Source organism: Melozone crissalis, unplaced genomic scaffold, assembly GCF_028551555.1.
Source record: "Melozone crissalis strain CALT ecotype California unplaced genomic scaffold, PUWL_Pcris_2 ptg000026l_1, whole genome shotgun sequence".
In the NCBI taxonomy this organism is placed as follows: domain Eukaryota; kingdom Metazoa; phylum Chordata; class Aves; order Passeriformes; family Passerellidae; genus Melozone; species Melozone crissalis.
Window position 1 is genome coordinate 3,594,243 of NW_026535804.1, and position 24,948 is coordinate 3,619,190.

At 58.2% G+C, this 24,948-nt stretch overlaps 2 protein-coding genes across 3 annotated transcripts in view; one reads left to right on the forward strand and one right to left on the reverse strand.

The window, feature by feature from the left end:
- The window catches only part of TMEM104 (transmembrane protein 104), a 42,105-nt gene extending 40,009 nt beyond the window's left edge, over positions 1-2,096 (forward strand). For both annotated transcript variants that reach the window (XM_054278805.1, XM_054278806.1), the window contains exon 10: positions 196-2,096. In XM_054278805.1, the coding sequence (XP_054134780.1) occupies positions 196-956 (761 nt within the window). In that variant the 3' untranslated portion in view covers positions 957-2,096. The remainder of the gene's footprint in view (positions 1-195) is intronic.
- A 5,229-nt stretch (positions 2,097-7,325) lies between these two features.
- Positions 7,326-22,130, reverse strand: GRIN2C (glutamate ionotropic receptor NMDA type subunit 2C). Its single transcript, XM_054278804.1, is given in 14 exon segments — positions 7,326-8,708; positions 9,101-9,333; positions 9,858-10,045; positions 10,605-10,765; positions 10,974-11,203; positions 11,299-11,424; positions 12,748-12,901; positions 13,242-13,410; positions 13,526-13,737; positions 14,294-14,408; positions 14,926-15,521; positions 17,048-17,471; positions 21,528-21,902; positions 21,904-22,130. Coding segments are annotated over 14 exon segments (4,593 nt in total).
- Positions 22,131-24,948: the final 2,818 nt, after the last annotated feature.

Genomic DNA, 24,948 nt, shown 5'->3' on the forward strand with positions numbered 1-24,948 from the left:
TGACAGCACATCACGATTGATTCCTGTGCACCTTGCCTTTAATGTAGCACCCTCAGATAAGGTGGTGCATCAAAGAGATAAGGAGATGCTCTTGCATAGCAGGAGAAAGCCGGTGCCAAGACTGCCAGTGCTGGGGGAGGAGGTCATGAGGAGCATGGGCCTGGGCTTGACCTGAGACCTTCTCTCTGTCTCCAGCTTTCATCCTCATGATTATTCTGGCCCTCATCCGCATCAGCAGAGGCCAAGCTGAAGGTCACCCGTCCGTGGCCGAGCTGTCGGGCATCCGCAATCTCTTTGGGGTGTGCGTCTATTCCTTCATGTGCCAGCACTCCCTGCCATCCCTCATCACCCCCATCTCCAAGAAGAAGCACGTCAACAAGCTTGTGCTGCTCGATTACGTCCTGATCCTGGCGTTCTACAGCCTCCTGTCCTTCACTGCCATTTACTGCTTCCGCAACGACACCCTCATGGACATGTACACGCTCAACTTCACCAACTGCGACATCGTCGGCGTGGCCTTCATCCGCTACTTCCTGGGCCTCTTCCCGGTCTTCACCATCAGCACCAACTTCCCCATCATTGCGGTGACGCTGCGCAACAACTGGAAGACCCTTTTCCACAGAGAGGGGGGCACCTACCCGTGGCTGGTGGACAGGATTGTCTTTCCTGCCATCACGCTGGTTCCCCCGGTGCTGGTGGCGTTCTGCACCCACGACCTGGAGTCCCTGGTGGGGATCACGGGAGCCTATGCTGGCAATGGGATCCAGTACCTCATCCCAGCTTTCCTGGCCTACTGCAGCCGCAAGGACACGCAGCTGGTGTTCGGCAGCGGGACGGTGAACAAACACCTCTCCCCTTTCCGGCACAGCTTCTGGATTGTGTTCGTGCTCATTTGGGGTTTCTCTTGCTTCATATTTGTGACTGCAAACATTGTCCTGAGTGAGTCAAAGCTCTGATGGGGGTAGCAGCACACTCCCTCTGGAGCTCCAGAGACTCCAGCATTTCAGCTCCCCCTCTGGAACTGTGCACTGAGGGGGAAAGGCAGTATGAAGGGAAGTTTCCAGGCCGTTGGCTTGGTGACACAGACTTTCTTCACTCCACTTTGGGTGTGTGTGGAGTGGACTCTGCCTCGTTACAGTTCTGGTTCTCGGACAAAGCCCTGGGGCTGAGCCCTTGGCAGCCTGCACCATTAACCAGTGTCCAGCCGTTCCTGCCTTTGGCTCTGTCAGAGCAGCACGTTCTCTGTCTGTCCCTCTGTGGCTCTGTGTGTGCTGCAGGTCTCGGCACACAGGAGAGAGACAGCCTTGGCTGCATCACTAAATGTCTCTGCTCCCAAAGGCAGGAATGTGCTGTGCAGAATCCAGCAGGAGTTTGGGATAACTGAGTCTCTTCTTACTGCTGAGACTCCTTCAGACCAACCTCCTGTGCCAGCTGAAGGAAAGCATAAGGGTGGAAATAGACCTAATTCAGAAGGAAATAATTTTGTGCTGTTACATTTTCTTTTTCTAGAAGCATTATCATGTTTGTGCACATTGCCTTGAATAGGGGATCTTTTGCTTAGAGCTGGATTTCTCCAGCCTGGGAGTTACATTCACATTTCCATCCTGTTCTCCTGTGCTGTGACAGCTCAGTTGGGCAGAGCAATGCCCCTCTGCATGCAGGGATACAGCTCTTCCCCCTGGAAGGGAAATCAGCCTTGCTGCCCTCAGCACCAGCACGGGACTCGGAGCTTTCCACTGGCAGGGCCCCTCTCCCTTTCTCAGCTTTGCCCGGGGCTGGTACAAGCAGCCAGGCCTGAACTCCAGCGGCCAGGATCGGGATCGGTGCGGGCTGGGGAGGTGCTAATTACCCACTCCTGACACGCCAGAGGCTTCGGCTGTGCACACTGAAGCGTTCCCGGCTCCCGTTGGGTAATTAGCCTTGAAACAAGGTGGGTGTTAACGCAGGGGAATGAGCTGGTGCCAGGAGGAGGCGGCTGTGCCCTGGCTCAGCCCTGCCTGCAGCAGCAGCGCTCCCGAAACGAGGGAGCAAAACCTGAAACCCTGCTGGAACTGGGCCTGACCCTGTCTTGTCTTTCTGCACAGGGCTAAGGTGGGCTTGGGGCTGCTCCTGCTCTGCTTTCAGAATTGGGCTGCTCCTACCTTAGGCAGCTCTAGGAGAGGCTCTGCTTTAGGATGACTGTGGTCACTGTAAGACCCCACTTTGTCACCGGGTCCTGTGTTCAGAAGCCCTGGGGCACAGATCATAAGGGGTTTCCTGACAGAAGAAAGAACTTTAAAAGTTTTCACCTGAACTATTTTAAACCCCCTGTCATCAAAGCAGGTTCAAAGCCAGGTGCACATCAGATCCTCCTGCCCTCTGCACTTGCTGCAGTATTAAATGTCATCACTCACTAAAGCAAGCTTTGAACTGCAGCTCTTTCTAATCAAGCTCTGTTTTCAAGTAGGACTTTCTGGTTTCCATATGACCTGAAGTGCTCCTCCTGGGGGAATATGCAAGTACCTGGAGCTGTATAAAACCACTTCATAGCTTTTAAAGCAAAACCCTGCACCTCTCAAGCCTGAGCACCGCCACTGTGTCCTTGCTGAGCTGCCTGGAGAGAATCTGGAGAGATTGTTCATCTTCTCTCCAGCTTGATCCTAAACAGGCATTTGCAGCCCCTGCTAGTGGGTTTAAGCATCCCCAAGTGCTCCTGGAGAGCTGCTTTGGTATCTTCAGTACCAAATTAAGAAGGTATTTTAGAGGTATCTGGTGCTGGTGTCTTTTTTAGGAAGCAGTAGTTTGGAGGGCAGATTGATGGGGCAGCTGAGCTGGGAGCCACCTGCGTGGCAGCTGGGAGCTAGGCAGAGCTGGAGAGAGATTTGAATGCTGATGAAATGAGCCTTTGGAAGCTGGAGAGGCTGAGGGTGCTGTTCCTCTGCGTGAGTGTGCAGATGTGGCTTCATGGAGGGGCTGAGGGCTGTCTGCCCTGAGCTGCCCATGCACTGCAGGGCCCTTGGCTCAGCTCCTGCCCTCCACGTGCCCATTTCAGTCTCTTGCCTTCACATTTCATTGCAGCCAGGAGACAGGGCTGTTCTCTGTTATTTCATGTCCTTTCACCCTCCCTTCCCTTCTCAGGAAGGAGGGAGCCCAGCCTGGCACCCTCTTTCCTGCCATCTCTTACATTTAAAGATGTGCCTTCTCTTCCCTGGCCTGTGTGTCCCCCTGTACCCCTCAACAATGTGTGACAGTGACTTCTGAGGGGCTGCACCTCCAAGAGCTGCTTGGATCCAGGTATTGGATGGAATGGGATGCTGAGCACTTGTGTTCCAGCCCCAGCCTTTGCCATGGTACCTTACTGTGCTCCCCAAGGAGCATGAGTGCTTCTCAAATAAATAACCATGAATTCCCAGACACCTGCTGTCCTTGCACAGCAGCAAAACAAATATATCCGAGGAATTGGGGTGATTAACAGAAAGAAGCTCTACAGCAGAGAACATTTTTTATATAAAACATGATATAGCAATGCCTTAAAAATTACTGGAGAAAGCAAGAAGGGAATGGTTCAGTGGAGCCAGCACTGGCTGAGGGGATACTGGGTGACCCCGTGGTGCAGGGCACGAGCTCTCTCCTCTCACTCATCGTGAATAAGTCTATTTTTATTTGGCCATTATCAGCAGTAGCAATTCATTATTGCAGATTCACACGTGATGCTTTGTCCTGACTGTAATTAGTTTTTTAAAAATGGGATTAAAACCAATAAAATGCACATTATACATCTGGTTTAGTCTGACTTCTTTTTCCATCCCTTTCTTCCTCATGCGTAGGCACGGAGCAGCTATTCCTGGAGGGGATGGCCATGACGGATGGGTCTGCAGGCCAAGGAGAAATGGCAAGTGGAGAGGGTAATGGAGACCCTCACCTCTTCTCTATTAGCCTACTGCAACTCTGGGTGCAAGCTGCAAACTCAATTAAAACATCTGTACTTCCCCCTTCTCAATTACGGCTCCTTACACTTAAAGCCAAACAAATTGAATTACTCCACAGCCTCAGGCTGCAAAGGCAGTTTCTGCCAGCAAATTTATTATCACCATAAAGCGCAGCTTGATTTATGTTAAAATATTAAAGCAGATCTTTATGATGGAAATAAACACTTTCTGCTGTGATTCTCTCAAAGGACCTCACAAGCAGCAGCGGATTTTGGGGCTTGGGCTGTAAATCTGAGGCCAAACTGGCATCGGGGAGGAATTCAGTCTATTGCAGCACTTGGAGGAGCAATGGCCAGGCAAAGAAAAACTTTGAACCTAGGAGGAAGCTTTAGGCAAAGCTTCACCACCATTAAGGAGCCACGTGTCCCTGAGGGGATTCAGCCCTTTGAAGGTTTGAGGAAAGTGCCCACCAGCCTTTGCCCATGATGGATTTGGTCAGCCCAGGAGCTGTCAGTGGGTCAGGAAAGGGCACCTGCTGCAGGGTGAAGCTGGGGAAGGTTTTGTGCCATGGCTTTGCCTTGGCAGGAGGCAGGAACCCGGAGGTGGCTGCACCTGCTGCTCCCTCAGGCGTCCTTGGGCACAGGCCTGGCAGCTGTCCCCAGCGCCCTCCTGGCCCCATATGTGTCTGGTTTGTGATTTAACCCGTTCCCTCTGCCCTAACCTGAGTCACCATCTCCCCCCAGCAGCAGCAGTATGTCCTTGCCATTGGAACCCCTTCCCACTGTGCTGGCCTGCTTTGTTCCCCCTCTCCTCACCAGGATGGCTCTTAGGATGCTGAGCAAAGGGGCAGTGAAAATAGGGTGTGCTGTGGAGCTGGCAGAGCTGGCAGAGGCAGGGGTGGGTTTGGGAGGACAGTGCCTGCTCCCCTCAGTGGGGCTGAGCCCCAGAGCTGGGTACCCAGCAGTGATCCAGCCTTATTTCTCTCTGCATAGCAGCCCACAGCCTCCCAGGGTACCCTGGGTGCCAGAGCAGGCTGAATTAAAAAGTGATTGATTAGACAATTTCACCAAAAAGAAATAATATTTCTCAACGTCTGTTAAACACTAAATTACCCAGCCCCTCTTTGGAAAGCCTAGCCAGAGGGTGCTTCCAGACTGCTGCTTCCCTGAAGGTTTGTCCCTGGTGTACCCACGAGCAGGGAAATTCTGCAGCAGCAGCTTGGTCCTTCCTTGCTCCTTGAAGGTCACAGATCTCACCTGCACTGGACTGGTCATGCCCCAACACCTCCTTTCCCACCAGTGCCCAGCGCCTGGCACAGAAATGGGAGAAAAACTCTGCTTTTCCATCCCAATTGGCATGTAAAGATGATTATGCAATGGCACCATGGTGGCCAGGGACCTGTGCATTCACATGGGGCACCCAGAATAGCCCTGGCCCTACACCGGGTGCTGACACCCAGCCCTGGGGCCACCTCTCCTGGGAGCACCCCCTGCACCCCATTTGTCCCTTGCTGTCCTCAGTCTCCTGCAGCAAAGCCCTTCCATAAAACATGAAGCAGCTCCATTTGGCCTCTGCTGAGTCACCAGGGACATCACTAATTAATTTAAAACGTGGGTTGGGGATTTTTGCTATTTTTTTTTTCTGCTCCCCTTTGCTGTCGCAGCCCCAGCCTCAGCTCAGGTTTGACTGCAGCTGTGTGTGCTGGCTTCCTCTAGCCAGAGAGCCACAATTTGAGGGAAGGTTCCCAAGGCCACCCTGAAGCTTTCTGGGGACCAGCCTGTCACCCCAGGGGGCATCTGGGGCACTCGGCTGGGAAAAGCTGCCCCGGGTGAATGGGTGCCATCACCTGTGGCAGCCTGGATGAATACCCTCCTCTCCAACCGGATTTATTTACTTATGGCTTTTATTTATACATTGGCATCTCCCACCCTCGCCAGGAGGCTTGGAGGGGCTGCCAAAGCCATTAAGAGACAATTGCAATGATAAATAAGAAAAGGGAATTAAAGCACCGGCACCAGTGTGTGATGGCAGCCAGGCTGGGGGATGGGGGGCTTGGCTGGATTTAACCCCAGACAGATGGGTTGAAGCATTGACGGACAGATGGATGGACAGACAGATATTGCCAGTGCTTTTGAGCCTGGACCACACGTGGCCAGGCCCTTCTGGACCTCCTCGGGGTTTTGCAGCCATGCCTGGGGCAGGGCTGGGTGTCCCGGAGCAGTCCCTGCCATCATCCAACCCCTCACTGTTACCGGCCCCAGCAACCCGCAACAACTGTGTTTTAATAGAAAGGAAAAGAAAAAAGAAAAGATAATAAAAGAAAATAAAAATGAAAGAAAAGAAAAGATAAAAGAATAAAATTAAAGCTCTGCTCTAGAGCAGCTTCCCAGGGAGACATTTACGGAGGAAGGCAATGCCAAAGCTGGGAAGAGGGGCTGAAGGTTGGCATCTCTCTGGGACAGCCTGCCAGCCACTCACGGGCAGCTCCTGGTGGTGCTGCTCTGGGATGGGGCTGGAACGGCCCAGCAAAGCCTGGCTTTAGCCCGGGGCCCCGGAACTTCAATTTCCATTTCCCAAAGACGCTCTCCCCTGCCTGTGAGTCACGGCCGCCTCTGGTCGCGCCCCAGCCCGGCAGGGAAAGGGCTGTGTCAGACGTACACGAAGAGAAGAATTAAACCCGGCTCATCTATCACACCTGATTTATGGCTCCATCAGCCTGGGAAGGTGGGAGGAATTTTTCCCTTTCTCATTCCCCACAGCACACCTTCCCGAGGCTGCTGTGCCGAGCGGGAGATCCCGGCCAGGCTGCCGTGACAGCATCACTCACTGACCCGAGCCAGGCATCCCAAAGCCTGAGTAGGGGGCTCCGGTGCTCGGCTCCAGCCTCTGCACAGGCTGACGGCTCCCAATCAAACCCTCGGAGCAGTTGCCATTTTTCTTTTCCATGTTTCCCTCGCCGGTGGGACGAGCCTGTGCCGCGGCTCGGCAGTAACGGGACGCGGACGGGGAGGGGGTGCACAGGACAACGAATATTCACGGGAATCCATGCTGCCAAGGGCAGCCCCGGAGGATGGAAGAAGGGTCCCCAGGCAGCTGAAAATGTCTTTTTAATGACCTGGACATGGCGTTTCGAGTCTTTTAAATGAAACCAAAACGCGACGGCAAAACGGCGGCGATGCGTTTGGCGTCCCCGATGCCAGCCCGCCTATAGGGACAACTGGACCCAGCACGTACCAGCCCTTGCCAGGCTCCTCTGACCCCTCAAAGAGCGCACCGGGACCCGCCGAGCCGCTTGGAGCATCCCGCCGCCGGCGGTGCGGGACCCGGGAGGCCGGAGCCCGGCCGGGAGCCGCTGGCTGGCCCTGGGGACACCGGGCACAGGGCAGGCAGAGGGGTGCGGACACCCCCCGTCCCCCATCACACCTCCGACTCCAGGCTGGAGACCCGCCGCCAGGAGCCGCCGGCGCAGGGACTCGCCACCCCGCGGGCCACCGGCGGCTCCCTCCGCTCCCGCAGCCAGGCCGGCTCCCCGCGCCGCCCGCAGTCCCTGCAGGCGCTGTCCCAGCGCCCCGAGCCCCGGTCACAGCGCTGCGCCCCGGGCTGCTCCCGGCACGGCGCGGAGCCCCGCGAGAGGTGTCTGGCGTACAGGGGCAGGTTGGGGTAGGAGTTCACGCAGGCGTGGGGGGCGCACGCCGGCACGGTGAAGGCGGCCCGAGGGTTTTGCCGGCAAGCCTCCCGGTAGGACGGCAGCCTGGTGACGGGCGAGCGCGGCGGCAGCCGGCCAGCGGCCTGCGGGCAGCGGGAGCCGCAGCCGTGCCCGGGCTCGGCTTCGGGGAACAGGTCGGGCACGTCGGCGCGGGCCGGGCGCGGGGCCCCGCAGCGCCGCAGCCCCGCCGGCCGCCGCCTCTCGCCGCGCTCCCCGGGCGCCCTGGCCGAGCTCGCCCACCGGCTCGGCTTCTCCCGCTCCATCCCCGCCGCCTCCGGCCGCGCCGGCTCGCCCCTGGCTCTGCAAGTCCTGGTGACTTTGGGGAAGGCTCCGCGAGAGCAGGACGGAGGCAGGAAGGCGCTGCCCGCCTCCCGCTTCTTCTCCGCTGCCGAGAGCAGCCGGGGCAGAGTCCCCGAGCCCTCGTGTGCCCCGTCCCTCTGCAGCAAGGGGTTGTTTTGCAGCCGGTCCCCCCGTCCCGACGGCCGCTTGTGCTCCCTGTAGATGTCCGGTGGTGGGAGGTCCCGGGGGGATGTGGGGGGCGGGAGGGGAGCCCCGATATGGTTCCCCACCAGCATCTGCTCCCCATAATCCCCTCCTGGGGAAGTCTTCACCAGGAGGTGGGGGAAACCTGTGAGAGCTTCATCCCCTACACAGCCACCCCGAAACTTCAGGGGGTGTAGCAGGTGGGGGTGCTCGTTTTCCCCTCTCCAGTTCTCCTCCCCGTGCAGACGGGAGTCCACCGGGATGGGCTGCGGCAGCGGCAGCCCCAGGGGAGAGCCCTTGGCAGCGTAGGCTCTCCCCAGCCTGTCGGCGGGGTGCGGACCCCGGTGTGCGCCGGTGCTGTTCTGCACCACGAGCTGCGGTGTCCTCAGGGAGAAGGTGGTCTGGAGGCGCTCGCTGTGGTTGCTCCAGTCCTCAATGGTGCGGGTGGCCTGCTCCAGTGAGCCGCCCACGCTGGCCGTCGTCACCATCTCTTTGGCCGCCTGCAGCATTTTCAGCACGTTGGCCTGGGCTGAGCTGGCAGTGACATCGGGTGTGGGCGCCTGCCCGGGGCTCGACAGGGTCTGCACCCCATTGAAGCAGCTGTAGATACCCTGTGGGGAGAAATGGGGACCCCCCTCATCAGCAAGGTCAGTGGAGTCCTGCCCCCTGAGCCCACCCTGCTGAGCTGAATTCATGCTGCTGAGGCTGAGGGAGCTTCAGAGCACTGACGCCCCCTCCCCAGGATCCCCAGAGCTTGTCCACGTGGGTGACACTATCCTCTATCACCCCTTTCCCCAGAGTTGCTGATAAGGGTGTGGGGTCATTCCCAGGACTGAGCCTTTTCCTGAAACCTGGCTTTTCTCACCAAGATCTCATATCAACAAGAACATCTCCACTCCTTCCCATGCAGGCCAAAGGACAATGCCCACCAAGCCGTGTCCATCTCTGTGACACCGTGTGAAGACATTTGGGCCCCTCAAAAGCCCCTGTCAGCATCCCTCACCCTGCTGATGGCCAGGAGGAAGTCCAGCTTGTGGGACTTGGGGACGGAATGACGCAGCTTCCAGTAGACGAGGTGCTCCCAAGCGAAGACCAGCAGGCTCAGCCCCATGGCCACGAGCAGCATGTAGAAAACCCCAGCCATGTTGTCAATGTCCAGCTTGCTGCTCATCACCTCATTCTTCTCATTCTGGCAGATCCCTGACAGCCAAACCGTCTCCAGCTTCTGGGTCTCACCTGGGACATGCATAACAGTGCAGGGGTTGAAAATCCACCCCCGGGAATCATCTTCCCAAGCACATCCCTGCCCCTTTCCAGTCTGCTGTGGGTGGAGGAAGATAAAGAGACCCCTGAGCCTCTGGAGCTGGAATCACTTAATGTTGCTGCTGCCATTGGCCTGAGTATCCCACCAGTCACTTATCCTTCTCCGGGGTCCTCTCCTGACTCTCTTCCCAACCCATGTGCCAGCCAGCCACGCTTACTGTCCTCTTCCCAGGCTTCTCCTCAGGACCCTCAAATGTTGTGCACAGCCATCTCCAGGATTTTACAGCCCCAGAGGGAATGACACGCACAACATCCAGAGGATTTCATGCCCCTGAAAGGAGCTGGTGAAGTCCCTCCGTGCTGTCCTGCCATGAGGATGTCAGCTGTGAAGGCTGCACAGGGTTTGAGGACCAAACCCCGTTCGCTGGGTTAATCTGCAGGGCAGGGGTGGGGCAGGATGGGGACAGGGCCGAGGAGGAGCTCGCTCCAACACCCACCATCTCCCAGGAACTGGAGCAGGGCCAGGTCAATGGCCCGCTTCCAGCGCGAGTCCTTCTGCAGGGCGATGCCGTAGCCCGTGGTGGCGAACACCTTCCCGCTGCCGATGGTCACCAGCTTGCAGCCCTCGTCCTTGCCCGCCATGTAGTTGAGCACCGCCGCGTCGTAGATGAAGGCATCCAGCTTCCTGCCCAGCAACAGGAGGAAGGGTGAGGAGGGGGCTGAAGGCCCATTAGTGGGGGAGGGCTGTGCCTATTTGGGGAGCTCTATCCCTTTCAGGAAGCTGTGGCCCATCTGGAGGGGGTTCTATGTTCTCTTGGTGTCCCTGGCCCATCCTGGAGTGCTGTAACCACACTTGGAGGGGAAGTACCCAATCTTGGGGGAGCTGTACCACCTGGGGGAGCCATGCCCCATCTGGGGTGAGCTGCATCCCTTTTGAGGGGAGCTGTAGGAAGCGGTACTCCATCTGCAGCAGGTTGTGCCGTTTTTGGGGGTCCTGTACTTCATCCAGGGAAGATGCACAGAGCCATACCCTGTCTGGGAGAGCTGTACCCAGCCTGGGGGGCTCTCAACTAACTTCAGGGGGGTTGTACCCCAGTTGAGAAATCCCTTCTCCATCTGGAAAGTCCTGTACCCTCTTCCAGGGAGACATAGTTATTTGGGGGTGCTATATATGGGGGTCATTTCGGGGAGCTCTGAGAGCCATACCCCATCTGGGGGCCATACCCCATCTCAAGGAGCCATACCCCATTTTGAGGCTGGTGAGGGCGTCCTCCACAGAGCGCTGGTTGTACTTCACCATGTGGGTGTGCATGTCGGGGTAGTTGCTGCGGATGTTCCTCTCGGTGCTGCCGTTGGGGACGGTGCCGAAGCGGAAGGGTGGGTACTGCTCCTGTGGCCTCTGGAACTGCAATGGGGAGCCCCAGGGGGTGGCATCACACAGTGCCCGTGTCTTTCCATGTCCCCAGCATGTCCCCTCCCCGCAGCCAGCCCTCTGCTCATACACTCACGCCCAGCCAACTGGCAGTGATGTGTAGCTCCACACACATCACTGCCGGTAACTTCAAAAAGGGCTGTCTTTAGGGAATTTTTAGGGTTCCCACTCCAATGATCACCTTCCTGTCACTCAGCCCTGACACAGTGTCAATGTACTGCTCCTGGATCATGAAGGCAGCCAGGTTGGCCGTGTAGCTGGCGAGGAAGATGACAGCGAAGAAGGCCCAGATGAGCACCATGATCTTGCTGGTGGTGCCCTTGGGGTTCTCGATGGGGACGGAGTTGTTGAAGACCAGAGCCCACAGCAACCACACGGACTTGCCGATGGTGAAGGAGGGACCTCCTGGCCCTGCAGAGAGACAGGGAGACAGGGAACAGAGGGGACATTTGTCAGCCCAGCCAGGGATGTGCCCCCCTCTCCCAGCTCCCACCTTCCCAACTCACTTTTGCCACTGGTGAGGTTCTGGTTGTAGCCAACGGGGCTGAAATACTCGAACACGAAGACGGTGATGGCCACCACAGTGAGGCACATGACAAACATCATGACCCACACGGCTGGGCTATAAGGCTCTGCAAAGCAAGTAGAACTTTGTGAGCCTCCAAGGACATCCCCTGGTCCTCTGAGGACTGCCAGGAGCCCTCCTGGATGCATGGGGCTCATCCTGAATATTGCCCCTCCTTGGAGAGGAGTTGGAGGTTGGCGCCACCATGGCCAAGCAGCTCCACAGGGACTCAGGAGGGAAGAGGGTTGCTACAGAGCTAGGGGATGCAGCCATGCTTCCCTGCCTAGACCAAATCAGCTTCTCACCAACAGGGAGATCTTTACAAAATGCTACCCATCTCCAGGGTCACTGCAGGAGGGTTTCCCATGGGATTACAGGTTGTCCCCCATGATGGTTCTGGAGACAGGACTGTGCCTGCACCAGGCACAGAACCAGCCCCCCAGCCCTGTTCAGCCCTGGGGAGAGCCCCCCGTGAGTGGGGACAGGCAGTGAGTCCCTGCCTGCCCAAGATGATGTGGGATGGAGCAGCAGCAGCACAGGATGGAGCAGCAGGAGCACTGGGGATGCATCCGAGCCATCAACGTGCAGCCACCGAGGTCCATTTATCAGCGCGTCCTTCGCTGTCAGGGAGGAGAGGCCTCCCCTGATGGGGATGTGGCTCACTAGCGCAGAGGCAGGAGACACGGGGACATGGGGACAGCAGACCCCAGCCCTGCCAAACCAGGGCAGGATGCTCCATCTGTCCCTGGGGCTGGTGAAGGTGACCCTGCTTCCGTGGGAGTCTGGGCTTCGTGGTGTGTGGGGGACAGGGTGAGGAGGATGTGCCCAGGCTGATGGTCCCAGCTTCCATGGCACCCCCAGCACCCTCCCCACACAAGAGCCCAGTGCCAGCTGAGCTGGGACATTGATGCTGTGCCCTTGCCAAGTGCAGAGAGCCCTGCCCAAGCTGAATTTCCTGACGACATTGGCCCATCCCCCCTACCTAGGCTGCAGCTTTGCTGGTGTAAAACTCCATTAAATAAAACTTGTAGCACTGGTGGTTTCCTACACTTGGCTTAACCACTGGCTCTGGTGATGGTGGCAGAGATGGGTCCCCAAAGCAGAGATCCAAGCTGGCAAATCCTCCCATGTCCCCATCCTCCTTCCTCCACACACAAAATGAAGAGGAGAAAACCACTGAGCCCAGCCTTAGTCTCCAGCCTCCATCTCCATAATAAAAGGATTATTCAGGCAGGGAAGAAAGAAGCCCCAAAGCCGACAGCACAATCTCCTTCCCTTATGACTTAGGCTTTTTTCCTTGAAAGTTGTTAAAATTGAACAATATTTCCAATTTGCATTTGTAGGAAGCATGGGATGAGCCTGCAGAAAGACAAGGGGACACAGGGCTCACCCAGGAAAGCAGAGGGGGACACGGTGCCGTTGCTGCGGGCCACCATGACGCTGATGCCCGTCTCCACAAAGGGCACGGAGAAATCCACAATCTCAGACCGCTCCTCATTGATGGTGAGGGAGCCAATGGCCATGTCTGCACGCTTGTAGTACACCTGGAAAAGGGGCAGGTGAGCTTGGGATGGGCAGAGGGACAAGCAGAGGGACCCAGACCACTTTCCCCAGGCATTTCCTCATCTCCAGCATTTCCAGCCTTAATTTCTGACTTTTTTAACAAACAATATTATCTTCCTAAGTGATCAGGGGCACAGACACAACCTGCTGTGCAGTTGTAAGTGTTCATCTGATGACTCCTCCAGGGAGGAGCTCATGCCAAGCTCCGCCCTGCCCACAGTCCCACCACAAATCCCATCTTCACCAGGAAAGCCCCAGGTCAGGGTGAGTGGTGCCCTGCAGGGAGTGTCGAAGCGAGGTCTGAGCCATGCCCATCCCTACCTCACCAATCATTCCGTTCCACACCCCACGGACGATCTTGCCATGTTTGCCATTGGTCACCAGGTAGAGGTCGTAGGAGAACTTCACTGCCTTGGCCAGCTTCTTCAGGATGTCAATGCAGAAACCTTTGCAGCACAGCTTGGTGTAGGGATCCACAAGGCCATCCCCACTGGAAACACACCAGGAAAGATGGGTTGGACCAAACAGAGGTGCTCTGAGCACCCTGGGCACCAGGTGCCAAGGGAGCGGTGGCCGGGCTTGCCGAGCTCCGTGTCCCTGCCCACCTGTGGGAGGAGTTGGTCTGCTTGCGGCAGGGCACGGTGTTGCGCACGCAGACCCCCGTGCTGGGGTCCGTGTTCTCCACGATGACGAAGGGCCTCTCCTCCAGGGTGGCCACTGTCAGGTGGCGGTTGTCGACCACGGGCTGCATGAAGGAGCCGTAGCGGGGCCACACCGGGTACTTCATGTGGATGATGCCTTTCTCCCACTTGCCCACCTGCCCCCAAGGGAGAGCACATGGTCACCCCCGTGAGGGGCTCTGGGGGTCACACGTGATCCCATATCCATCCTCCCACCTTTGGGGCTTATTCCTTGTGAGCCCCATCTCAGCATCCCTTTCCCCACACACCCGTGGACCATGGGGTGAGATGTTTCCTCCTGAGCCCCGAGCTTCACACTTGGGTGAGCACAGACCTGGCCAAACTTTACCCAAAATACTTTCAAACTACAAAAAAACCCTCCATGCATCTTGTTTCAGATCTAGGTGTTTGGCTGCTGTTCTCCAGAAGCGCGCATCTGCATTTCTGACTTTTTTTGAACTTATCAGCCAAATTGCAAGGAAAAACTGTCAACTCCTGCCAGAGCTTTGGTGCTCATCATTGCTGCAAACACCCACCATAGCACCATTGGTACTTTTGGGACCAGCCACGGTACTTTTGGGTTTTGCATGGTACAACCCACCCCAGGGTGGGACCCCAGCCTGTGCATGGCTCCAGGCTCACCCTGCCCAGCCACCCCGCAGTGTGCCCATTTCAGGGGGCCAGGGGTCCTACCATCTCCCAGAGCCGGTGCTGGTTGAGCGTGATCACCACCATGGTGGGCTTCACCAGGTAGCCACCTTCATTGAAGGAGAAATCCCTGTGCTCCCATGTCACATTGAGAAGGTGCCTGGTGGGACACAGAGCCTGTAAGCCCTTGGCTGTGCAGCCCTGCACTGTACAGCCCTCCTCCTCCTCCTCCTCCACCTTCACCCAGGCTGCCACAGGTCCCATGGAGACATGTGGGGCTGAGAGCTGGGGACCAGCTTTAACACCCATGCAAGGGGCAGAGGGGAGCTGGAGAAAGCTCTCCTAGCAAGGAGGCACCAAGGATGATGGCCCACTGCAAGGCTGAGGATGGACAGACTGCCAAAGCAGCTCTGAGGTGCCATAGAGCTGTGATAGCCCCCCCTGAGACCCCCAGGGATCCTGAGTTGCCAAGAAACATGGGAAAAGGCAAGGGAGGTGCTGGGACATCTCTGGGGAGATGCTCCAGGAGAATCACAGCCAAGAGGCACGGACTACCAGCTCAGCAAGCACCATCCTTACTGCTCACCAGCTCCATCCCCCTCCTCCCCTGCCCTCTCCCTCCCCTTTTCCCCACTCCTCCCGCTTCACACGCACGCCAGGGGCTCCCCATTCCTCACCGGTAGAAGCTGGCATTGGTGGCCGTGGCCCTGGTGGGGGCCCAGCAGTCCCGCCCCACCTCGGGGAGGTAGCCATGGGCGCGGAAGAAGCTGGCGGCCCCCATGGCAATGATGGCCACGCCGTCGCGCACCTTCTGCCGCAGGCTCAGCTTCCAGCTCTCCGTCACCACGCTGATGAGGCCCACCGGGAAGGACGAGGGCGGCACCTCCATGTTGCCCACTGTCATGCTGGGCACGATCCAGATGTATCCTGGCCCCACAAGCCCGGCTTGTTCTGCCATGGAGAAGAGATACTCGGCCTCCTCTCGGGAGCAGTAAACAATGAGGACCTGGGCATCGATCTGGCGCAAGAGCCGCTGCGTCCTGGAGCCGCTCTGCTCCTGGCTCATCTCGAAGGTGAGCACCTCTTGCAGCTCCCAGCCAAAGTAGCTGGCATCCGTGAAGGAGCGGATGACGTCCAGGAAGATGTTGTAGCCTGGGTAGAGGCTGGTGATGACAGCAAAGGAGCCCCAGTCGTATTCCTCCAGCACCTTGAAGATCACCTGGATTTGCTGCTCGATGGAGACACCCAACTGCAGGAAAGCTGATCCGGGCTCCTGAGGGAGGAGAGGGATCAGGGGCTGCTCTGGCATCATGATCCAGGTGTCATGCACCCATGCAAGCCTCCTTGCATTTGCCATCATGAAAAGTTCAAGATTGCCATGAACTGGTGTGGTCCATGGGCTGGAGATACCCAAAATCACACTAATGCTCCTCCAAAGAACTTGACCCCGTGCAAACGGTCAACTCCTGCAGCCTCACATCCATTTCTTAGCATATTGACCAAAAATGTCTCCATCCTCTAAAGGAGATCATCAGTTTCTCCTTAAGCCAGGAGAAGGAGGTGGGCAAGAGTTCTGCCAGGAGCATAAATCCCATCCCTGCTCCATCTCACTACCTGCAGTCAGAGCCTGTGCGGCTCCTTCCCTCCCGCTCCACCTCCCTGGCCATCTGGCCTCTCATTAGCAAACCTTAATTGGTCTGATTCTGTCTTAAATGATTCAGCGAATGGCAGTTGCCGAAGGTCACGTGCAGGCAGCAGGTTTTGCCACCCAGACCCTCCCCACCTCCAGAGAAATAGTCTGGGGTGAGCCCCAGAGAATCCCAGACAGGGAGGAGGTGGAGATCCCTCCACTGACCCCGAAATACGCAGCCCCTGGAGAAAGCTGCAGAAAATCACCCGGCAGCAAAGCCATGGATATTTTTCCATTGCTCTGGGCTCCATCTGAGCCCTCTACACCCATCTGAGTCCACTGCACCAACCAGAGCCCACCACACCCACTGCCACCCACCCACAATGCGCTCGAGGGGCTCCATGAGCACCAGTGAGTACAGACAGGGCTGTGGGAGTGCAGTCCAGGGGGATCGGACCCCAAGCCACTGTGCAAGAAAAGCACAAAATCTGTTCCCTGAAGAAGGGCAGGATCTCCAGCCACAGGAAAGAGCAAGCACTGAAAGCCCTCCAACACCCAGGCCGGGCAGGCTGAGGACATAGCCCAAATCTCCATGCCCAGGGCCCTCCAGCCTGGCTCCAGCTCTCCCTGCCACCAGCAGCTCCCAGCAGGCAGGTGACAGTGACTGACAGTGTCTGATGCCAGCGAGGAGCAAAGACAGAAACCCTGTGTCAGCCACAGCGCACCTGAGATCAGCGCCACAGCTGAGCGAGGCTTCTCCACGCTGCTCACGCAGCCATTCCAGGGCTGGATCCAGCCCCAGCAGGGCGGCAGGAAGATAAGGCTGTGATAACCCTGTGATAACCCTGCCACTGCCCCAGCGGCCGCAGTGCCACCAACCCAGATCCCGTGGTGGGCACAGGAAGCAGCACACCAGGGAAGGTCCTTCCACTGGGCATTGAGGTCCTCTCCCCCACCCCATTAACGGGGCCCCTCCTTGAAGTCCCCACCATGTCCCACCACCCCAGTAAGCCACACTGCCACAGCCACAGATCCACCATTCCTGCCCCTGATCCCAAAGGCTGCAGTCCAGCAGTTCCTCTGCCCTCCAGCATTCCACATCCCTTACCTACACCACTCTAACAGTTCCTCATTTCTCTCATCCCCCCTGGAAATAGTGAGGACCTCACCTTTGGGGTCAGGACCACTGCAGACCCTCCACTGATGCTGATGATGGGGACCTGGGTCTGGGATGAGATGAAGTCAAGGATCTGGGCCACGGCCTCCGTGCCCACGTTGTCTTCAAAGACGATGCCGTGGATCTTGTGGCCGGCAAGGATGTCGCAAATCTGGGTGAGGAGGGTGCTGGGGTTGGTGTTGTTGACGACAACAGTGATGGGGTGGATCTCCAGGGGCATGTCCAGGAAGCTCTGGGGGCTCAGGCGGGAGCGGATGTGCAGGGGGTAGGACGTGCCCCCGAACACCACGGCCACGTTGACCACGGGCTCCTCGGGGCCCGGCAGCAGGATGTCCGTGAAGGCAGCCGAGCAGCCCAGCACCATCGACAGGAGCAGAGCGTGCGCCGGCGCTCTGCCCATGTCCACCAGCGTGTCCCTGCCAGCACAGGACACAGCCCCTCGCATCCAGCTGCACGCCAGCACCCCCAGCCCCGCTCACCCCCGCCCTCCCCACTGCCTTGGGGCATCACCATGGAGGGCAGACCCCAGGGAACGAGGGGACCCTCATCCTTTGGACACTGGATGTGGTGAAGGAATGACCACGGGGTTGTACTCACCACCCACTGTACACCTCAGTGCTGCGTCACTTGTCTCCAGTCTTATCAACCACTAACTCTTCACAGCCAGGCCATGCTTCCCACCACCACCACCCTGTCCTCATCTCACCATCACCATCTCCCTCCCACTGCCCTCCCACCCCATCCAAAAGCCACCACTGCTGCACTGGCCCATGTCATCCCTTCAGCCAGGGACAGAGACAGCTGCAAGAGATGCCAAGAGGGGCTGGGAGCTCTTTGGTGCCTCTCTCTGCAGCAGACAGCCACCTTCAATATTCGAAGGCTTTGCCCTTGACGGATGGTTCAGCTCTGCACCCTGCTTGTTGAGATTTTGCAAATCACAGTCACTGGAGTAGCTGGTTCCCTGCCTGTCCCACTGACTGTCTCCTGCCCATCACCCTACTTCAGCCCCTTCTCTGCCACAAAATCCCAACCAATGCACCTATCTGGCTCCATATCTCCAAGTTTTCCCTCCAGGTATTCCACAGCATCCTTCCACTTTCCTCCTTCTCTTTTGCCCCCAGTGTGTGTCCCCTGCTGGCAGTGCCCACCCCGATGGGACACCCTCACACTGTGTCTGTGCTGGCTACAGCCCAAATCCAGGCTCTCAGGGGCTGTTTGGGACCCTGCCAGGTCCCCAGTTCCCCACTGCCCGTGGGTGCTCACGCCGCAGCAGTTGAGGTGACAGTCCCCTGAAGTGGCACACATGCCTGCCCACAGTGATGCACCCCTGTGCTGGAGTTCACCTCTCAGAGACCACCAGCAAAACCAGCCTGTGGCCAGGGGTATCCAAGCCCCTCTGAGCCCCATTTCCCCCAGGGCAGTCACCCTTGTGCCAAGTGGGGCAGCAGGGAGGGGACAAGCAGCCCTCCACAGTGGCACCAGCCACGCACCAGTGTTGCTTCATGCAGCAAGGTGCCAGCTGGTGCCAAGAAACGTCACTTGCAATTAAAAGCTGCGGTTGCTTAATGTGTCTCCAGCACAGCCAGATGCTCCTCTCACTGAGTCCCGGCTGGTTTTGGGGTCTGGGCTGCCCTGGTGACCTGCACCCCAACGCTCCTCCCTGCCGCAGTGACGGACACCCCTTCAGCACACTGCAAAAACATTGCCAGCGTGCTGAAAATGCAGGATATAAACCCAACAGCTGCTGGGCTGGGCACCCTGCAAGAGCTGCTCGGTGCAGATTTGAGCACTGGGGCTGTTCCCTCCAGGGAACACAAACCACACATTTCCCTCCTGTACCCCATGGCTACCAGGAAGTCTTGGGCACCTGTCCGGGCACTGATGCTCCCCAGGCAGCATCTCTCTCACCAGCTGCATTTCCTCAGGGAATCATCCACCCCCAGCACCCAGCACCACCCAGAGGGTTCACTCCACCTGACTACATCTCCCAGCCACTGCATGTCGCAGCTGGTGGAGCTGCAGGAGCCACAACGCCACAGCGGCGGCCGCAGCCGGGGCCCCTTGGCCAGAGAGGGCAGCAGGTGAGTCATGCCATGCTGGCAGCGTCCCATGCTCCGGCACGGCCAGCTCAGTGGCAGGGCAGCCTGCACTGCCTGCTCCTCACTGCGAATTCCCAAGTATTTTTAGTCCTGTGATAAATAATTCATTGGGAATCCGGCATCAGCTACCCAAGCAGAGAGGAAGGGGAGCAACACGCCACCCAAAACAAACAGAACCGCCCTGCCAGCAGCACTGCCCGTCTGAGCCCTCCTCAAGGACGTTTAAATATACTCTGGGCCCTTGTGGTGATTGATTGGGTTTGCTTGTGCCAGCCCTGGCACCTCACCTACTCCAGGACCTGATCCTCCTCTTCCTCAACTCAGTCTTGCCCAAGCTCGGGAGCCTCTTCCAGTCCCGAGCACTCCAGGCACAGACCAGTGGTTGTCCCTTGCCATGCCAAGCTCTGCCACCCCCTGCTCCTGGCTCTGACTGGGGACAGGGCTCAGCAATCCGGTTTCCCACGGACCAAGCCGCAGGTGGAAAATATCCCCGTCCCTCACAGCTGAAATGCAGTGGCAGCAGCAGAGGGGAGGTGGGCATGGGCTCATCCCATCGTTCAGCCCGTGCTGAGACATCCACGGCAATGAATTTCCATCCTTCCCAGGAGCCTGGTGCCTCCATGCAGAGTCAGGCTGGCTCTCCACAGCCTTTGGTGGGCATGGAGGGGTTTAAGGCCAGAGAGCCTGTGGCTGGCAAGGGCTGCAGGTGCAGGCTGGAGATGGGGCTGCTCCAAAATGGCGGAATTTGGGAGGCAAAGGGCAGCCAGCTCCTCCAGCCCAGCCAGCACCATGCGTTTCCAGCCCACTGTTTCTCCTACTGACCTAGAGGGGTACAGGAGAATTTTGGGGCTTTTTGGGGGAGATGACAGATTGCAGGAAAGTGGTGGAGCCTGAGGAGAAACTGAGCCCGTTCTGGAGCTACTGCCAGAGCTGGGGCTGCTCTTGGGCTCAGCACAACGCAGCAAAGCCCCTGCCAACTTCAAAGAAAATCCACATTTTCCAACCTCTTGTAGGAAACAGTGCAGAATTGGTCCCCTGGGAAAAGACTTTCCCAAAAGGGAGGTTTTCCAGCCGGGTGAAAGGCCAGTGGCCAGTCAGGGTCAGGAGGAAGGCGGCCATGGCCAGGAGCCTGGGCAAGGCAATGCCACCTCCTGGCAGCCTCCCCAAGGACCACAGGACACCACAAAGCTGCTTGGTGTCTTTGCCATTTGTTTTTTGTTGCTTTGGGGTAGCTTTGAGCAGGTTAACCACCTTCCTAGGCACAACTTCCCCTGGTGCACCCAACTCACAGAAACCTTGTGCTAAAGGCACCAATAGAACCCTTACCTCTCACCAGACCCTGAAATGCCATTTTAATGCAACAGGGAAAGTTTGCTCCTCGTTTTAAACCTCCGTTTTTTGCCCTCTCTCCTTTCTCTGCTCCAAGAGAGGGAGAGCTCATGCAGATATTTTGACCTCAGGAATGGGAAAAATAAAATTCCAAAATGCAAAATATCATTCAGGAAAGATAAACCTTATGTCCCCAAAAAAAGCCTCCGAGCCCGAAATCAGAGGGAAAACGCAGCCTGCGCCAGGGGATGGGGAACGGGAAGGACAGAGCAAAGCCAAACCTGGCGGGAGCCCTGTGGGGAGGAGAGGGGGAACTGAGGAGGGCACCAGGATGTGCCGGGGCTTGTCATTGCCCCGATGGGGACACCCCTGTGCAGGAAGGAGACCTCGGTGAAGCCCTTCAGAAGGGGAGAAAGCAGCAAAACCTCCTCAAAGACAACTCGTCACCTTGCCCGTGCCCATGCAGGGGGGATGACTCGGGACAGAGCAGCACCGGCAGCCCTCGGCAAGCCCCGTCTCCTTTCAACCTTCATCTGTCGCCACCCGGCATCTCCCTCCTCTTCCTCACCACCCTCCCCTTGCTCGCCCGCGCCTCTGACAGCAACAGTTGCGGGCCGGGGGCTGCGGGCCGGGGCCATGGGCAGGGCCCCACACGCACGCACCGAAACGCAGCTTAAAAAGGTCGAATATGGATTAACCAAAAATAAACGCCAAGTGTCCTGCCTGCCGCTGGGTTACGCAAGGTGGCGGCGGGGGACACAGGGCTGGTGGCACCCGGGGAGGTCTCCTCAGTTTTTCCTGCCACCCACTCCCCCCAAAACCCCCCAGAAGAGCGCCCAGGACTGAGGCTCATTCCTGTCCCGTGCCCGGCATGGGGAGCAGGAGCTCCGGGATGCAGGGGATGCTGAGCTAGGGGAGGACGGACAGGGAAACCCCCACCCCAGAAAAAACAACCGCCCCATCCCGGAAAGTTGCTGGCGGCGGTGGCGGGGCGGCAGCGGAGCCCGTCGGGCCCCGGACGCCCCCAGCCCGCCCGGTACTTACGGGACCGCGGCTGCCCGGTGCCTACATCCCCCGCGGCTCCGGCGGGGCTCGTCCCACCGGGGGCTCGGCTCTGCCAAAGCTTCTCCTCGCGCGGGGCAGCCCCCCGGGGCACGGTCGGCCCCCGCCGCGGCTGGCGGGGGGCTCCGGCGGCCGCCGTCGGTCCCGGCTCGTCCTTGGCGGCGGCGGCGGCGGCGGCGGCGGCTCTGCAGCGGCGGCTGGAGGCAGGGACGGCAGCGGGGGAAGGAGGGAGCGGGAGCGGAGCGGGTGTGCACGGGGGGGGGCCCGGTGGCAGCAGGTGTCTCGGCGACCTCCGAGCGCCGGCAGCCATCTCCCCCCGGCCCGGGAGCGGCGGGGCGGCCCGGGCGGGACGGCCGGGGGAGGGATGCGGGGATGGAGGCTGGGGGGAGCCCGGGGGCGGTGGAAGGACAGGACGTGTGTCCTCCCGCCTCGCCGCAACTTCGGGGCTGGCCGCCAGCCCCGGTGGAAGGGGGGGCACGGGGGACAGGCAGCCCTCCCTCCCGAAACCGGCCCGCCTCTCCTGGCACCGCGGCCGGAGAGAGAAGGAGACAAGACCCCGTCTTTTCCTTCGCCCCTCTCCTCCATCTCCAGGAGGGAAAACCCATGGTAAAATGGCACAGACTCCCTCTCTGGGCAGTGCCCGTCCCTAGCCCCGGTGAGGGCTGGAGGAATGCGGTTGGACTCATTCCCTCCCGCCAACATCTCCCATCTCTTTGCTGATTGAACTGGTGGAGAGCGGCCAGCTGCCCACCGCGGTGCCCCCCGGGCGGTGCAGGACAGCCTCAGGGTCCCCATCGGTCACGGGGAGGGGGGTGACACTCAGCAAAGCCCCCGCAGGCAGCAGCATCCTCCAGCTGTCGCCAGTATTAAAGCATCAGCTGATCCCGCAGCACTGGTTTAGAGCGAGCCAGACTGGGGGACCGGCTGGGGCGGGGGGGTAGGAAAGGGGAGAGATACAGTAATGGAAGGGGGGAGACAGGCAGGGCCCTGCTGGGGCTCCCTTGTCCCTGGGTGGTGCCCCAAAATGAGCCGTGGCTGCAGGCAGATGGACTACGGCTCTGGCAGGACCTGGCAGGAGTCGGAGCTCAACTCAGACCTCACTGTGGGGGGCAGATTCTCCCAAACCTCCCCATGTCCCAGCTCAGAGCCAGCAAAACCCTGGGAACCACCCCGAGAGCACAGAGCCAGGTGCCAGCAGCGCCCGTGCCCAGGCACTGCCCCTCTGCCTTCCCCGGGGACAGACGCCTGGCTCAGGGACAAGGCCACCCAAATGGGTGTTGGGCGTCTGCCACCCAGGCTGGCACTGCAGCCACCTGCAACAGCATCCTTGTGGCTGCTGGGCCTGGAGAGGCCCTTCCAGAGAGGTTTCAACTGCCTAAAATCCTTCTGTCTGTGCTCAGCCATGAGCTACCTGAGGCAGGACCTCCACACACCATCCCTGATCCCCCAGACAGCCTGGCCACCTTCTGCCCAGGTGCTGTGGGTGCCTTTGGGGCACCTCGGGGGTGCAAAGCTACCAAAAACAAACAAACAAACAAACAAACAAACAAAAAAAAAAAAGGAAAAGGAAAAATGCATCTAGGGCTACGTTTTAATCCCTGTAAAGCAGCACCCGCTCTCTGCAGGAGAGCTCAGCCAAATCTCTCAGGTTGCTGCGGTGTGAGGGCTCGGGGCAATGGGGCACGCAGGATCTGTCCTGTCCTGGGTACAGCTGGCCATGTCCTGCTCCTCAGCCTCAGGCTGCCCACCTCTGCCTGATTCTGGCAGCACTGTCCCCTCTCCTGCCCAAAGGCAGATTTAAGGGTTGGCAACAGGTCCTCAACACCTCAAATTCTCCTCCCAGGTCGACAAAAGGGCCGATCTTGGGTTAACCATTGAAGGAGGCAGTGGCTGCATTTAACCCTTTCTGCTGCCTTCATGATCCGGAGTGACAGAGCCTGTGGGACAGCGTTCCAGGGATCTGGGCCAGTGTTCAGGGATCTGCTCCTTTGGGGCTGGCATAGAAGCACTGAGCTGTTCCCATGCCTTCAGTACTCCTCCAGCAGCTCAGGGTCTTCATTTATCTCTCCCAGGACTGACTGCTGCATGGACTGCATCCCTCAGAGGGTCTTGGCTCACAAATATTTCCCAGCAGAGCTTCCAGGTGGGCTGAGGGGAGCACAGCAACCCCACACCTGGGACAATACCCAGCTCCACCACCACATCCATGACTCCCCAGCATCCCCATCCCATGGGGATCCCCATCACAGCCCAATCCCCACACGTGAGACAGAGACAACCCCAAGTCTGGTCCACAACTGGGCACAGCTGGTGTTACAGGGCTCGCAAGGGTCTTCAGGGTGAAGAGAGAGACAAGAATGTTGACCTCATGTTCAGAAGAGTTGATTTATTATTTTATGATATATATTACATTATTACTATGCTAAAAGAATAGAAGGAAAGTTCTCAGAAGCTAGCTAAGCTAAGAATAGAAAAGGAATCAATGAACAAAAGGTCTGTGTCTCAGCACAGAGTGAGACCCAGCTCTGCCGTGAGTGGTCAGTAAATCCAAACACTCACCCAAGACCAATCACGGATCCACCTGTTGCATTCCACAGCAGCAGATAACCATTGTTTACAGTTTGTTGCTGAGGCCACAGCTTCTCAGAAGGGGGAAAAATCCTAAAGAAAGGATTTTTATGAAAGATGTCGGTGACAAGCTGGAAGGTGTCTGGAAGTGGGGACAGGCAGTGGAGGGCAGGGACTGGTGGTGGCACTCTCATGCCAGGCCCCCCAGCCACATCTCCTCTCCACTGGGTCCAGTGGCTCACAGTGAGCAACTGCCCCGAGAGCCCAGCTGCAGTTTTGCAGTTTTCCTGGCAAAGTCCTTCAATGTCTTAAAAAAGAAAACCCCAACATTTTTCTCTGGGAGAAAGCAGTGAGTTTCCAAATGCAACCTGCTGCTGGGTCTGGGTCACCAGACATGATGCAGCTTGTGGGGACTGTTCTGCATCATCAAAATAATTCATTTGTGCATTTAAACACCTAAGGTCCTTTCTATATGAAAAACAAGAAAAGAAAAAAAAGTGCCCTGATGGCTACGAAGGTGCAGGTTGAAACAGGAGCACCACTGGCACCCAGGGATGGAGCCCACAGCCTCAGGAAATGCAGCTGCACTTTTCCTCTTAGTGCCACTCTGCCAGGGGATGCTGTGCCCTCATTGCCCAGCTTTCTGGGCTGGGTGGGGACAACACAGGCACCTTCCCCACCTTCATCCTCCTCCTGCCCACTGCTGTGGCTGTGGCCCCGTGTGCGACCCTCGGCGTCCCAGCCGGTCCCTTCACCACGGCAGTCCCAGCAAAGGGAGCTCAGCCAGCTTCTCCATCGCCTCGTTACCTTCCCCTGGCATCTCCTCTTGCAGGAG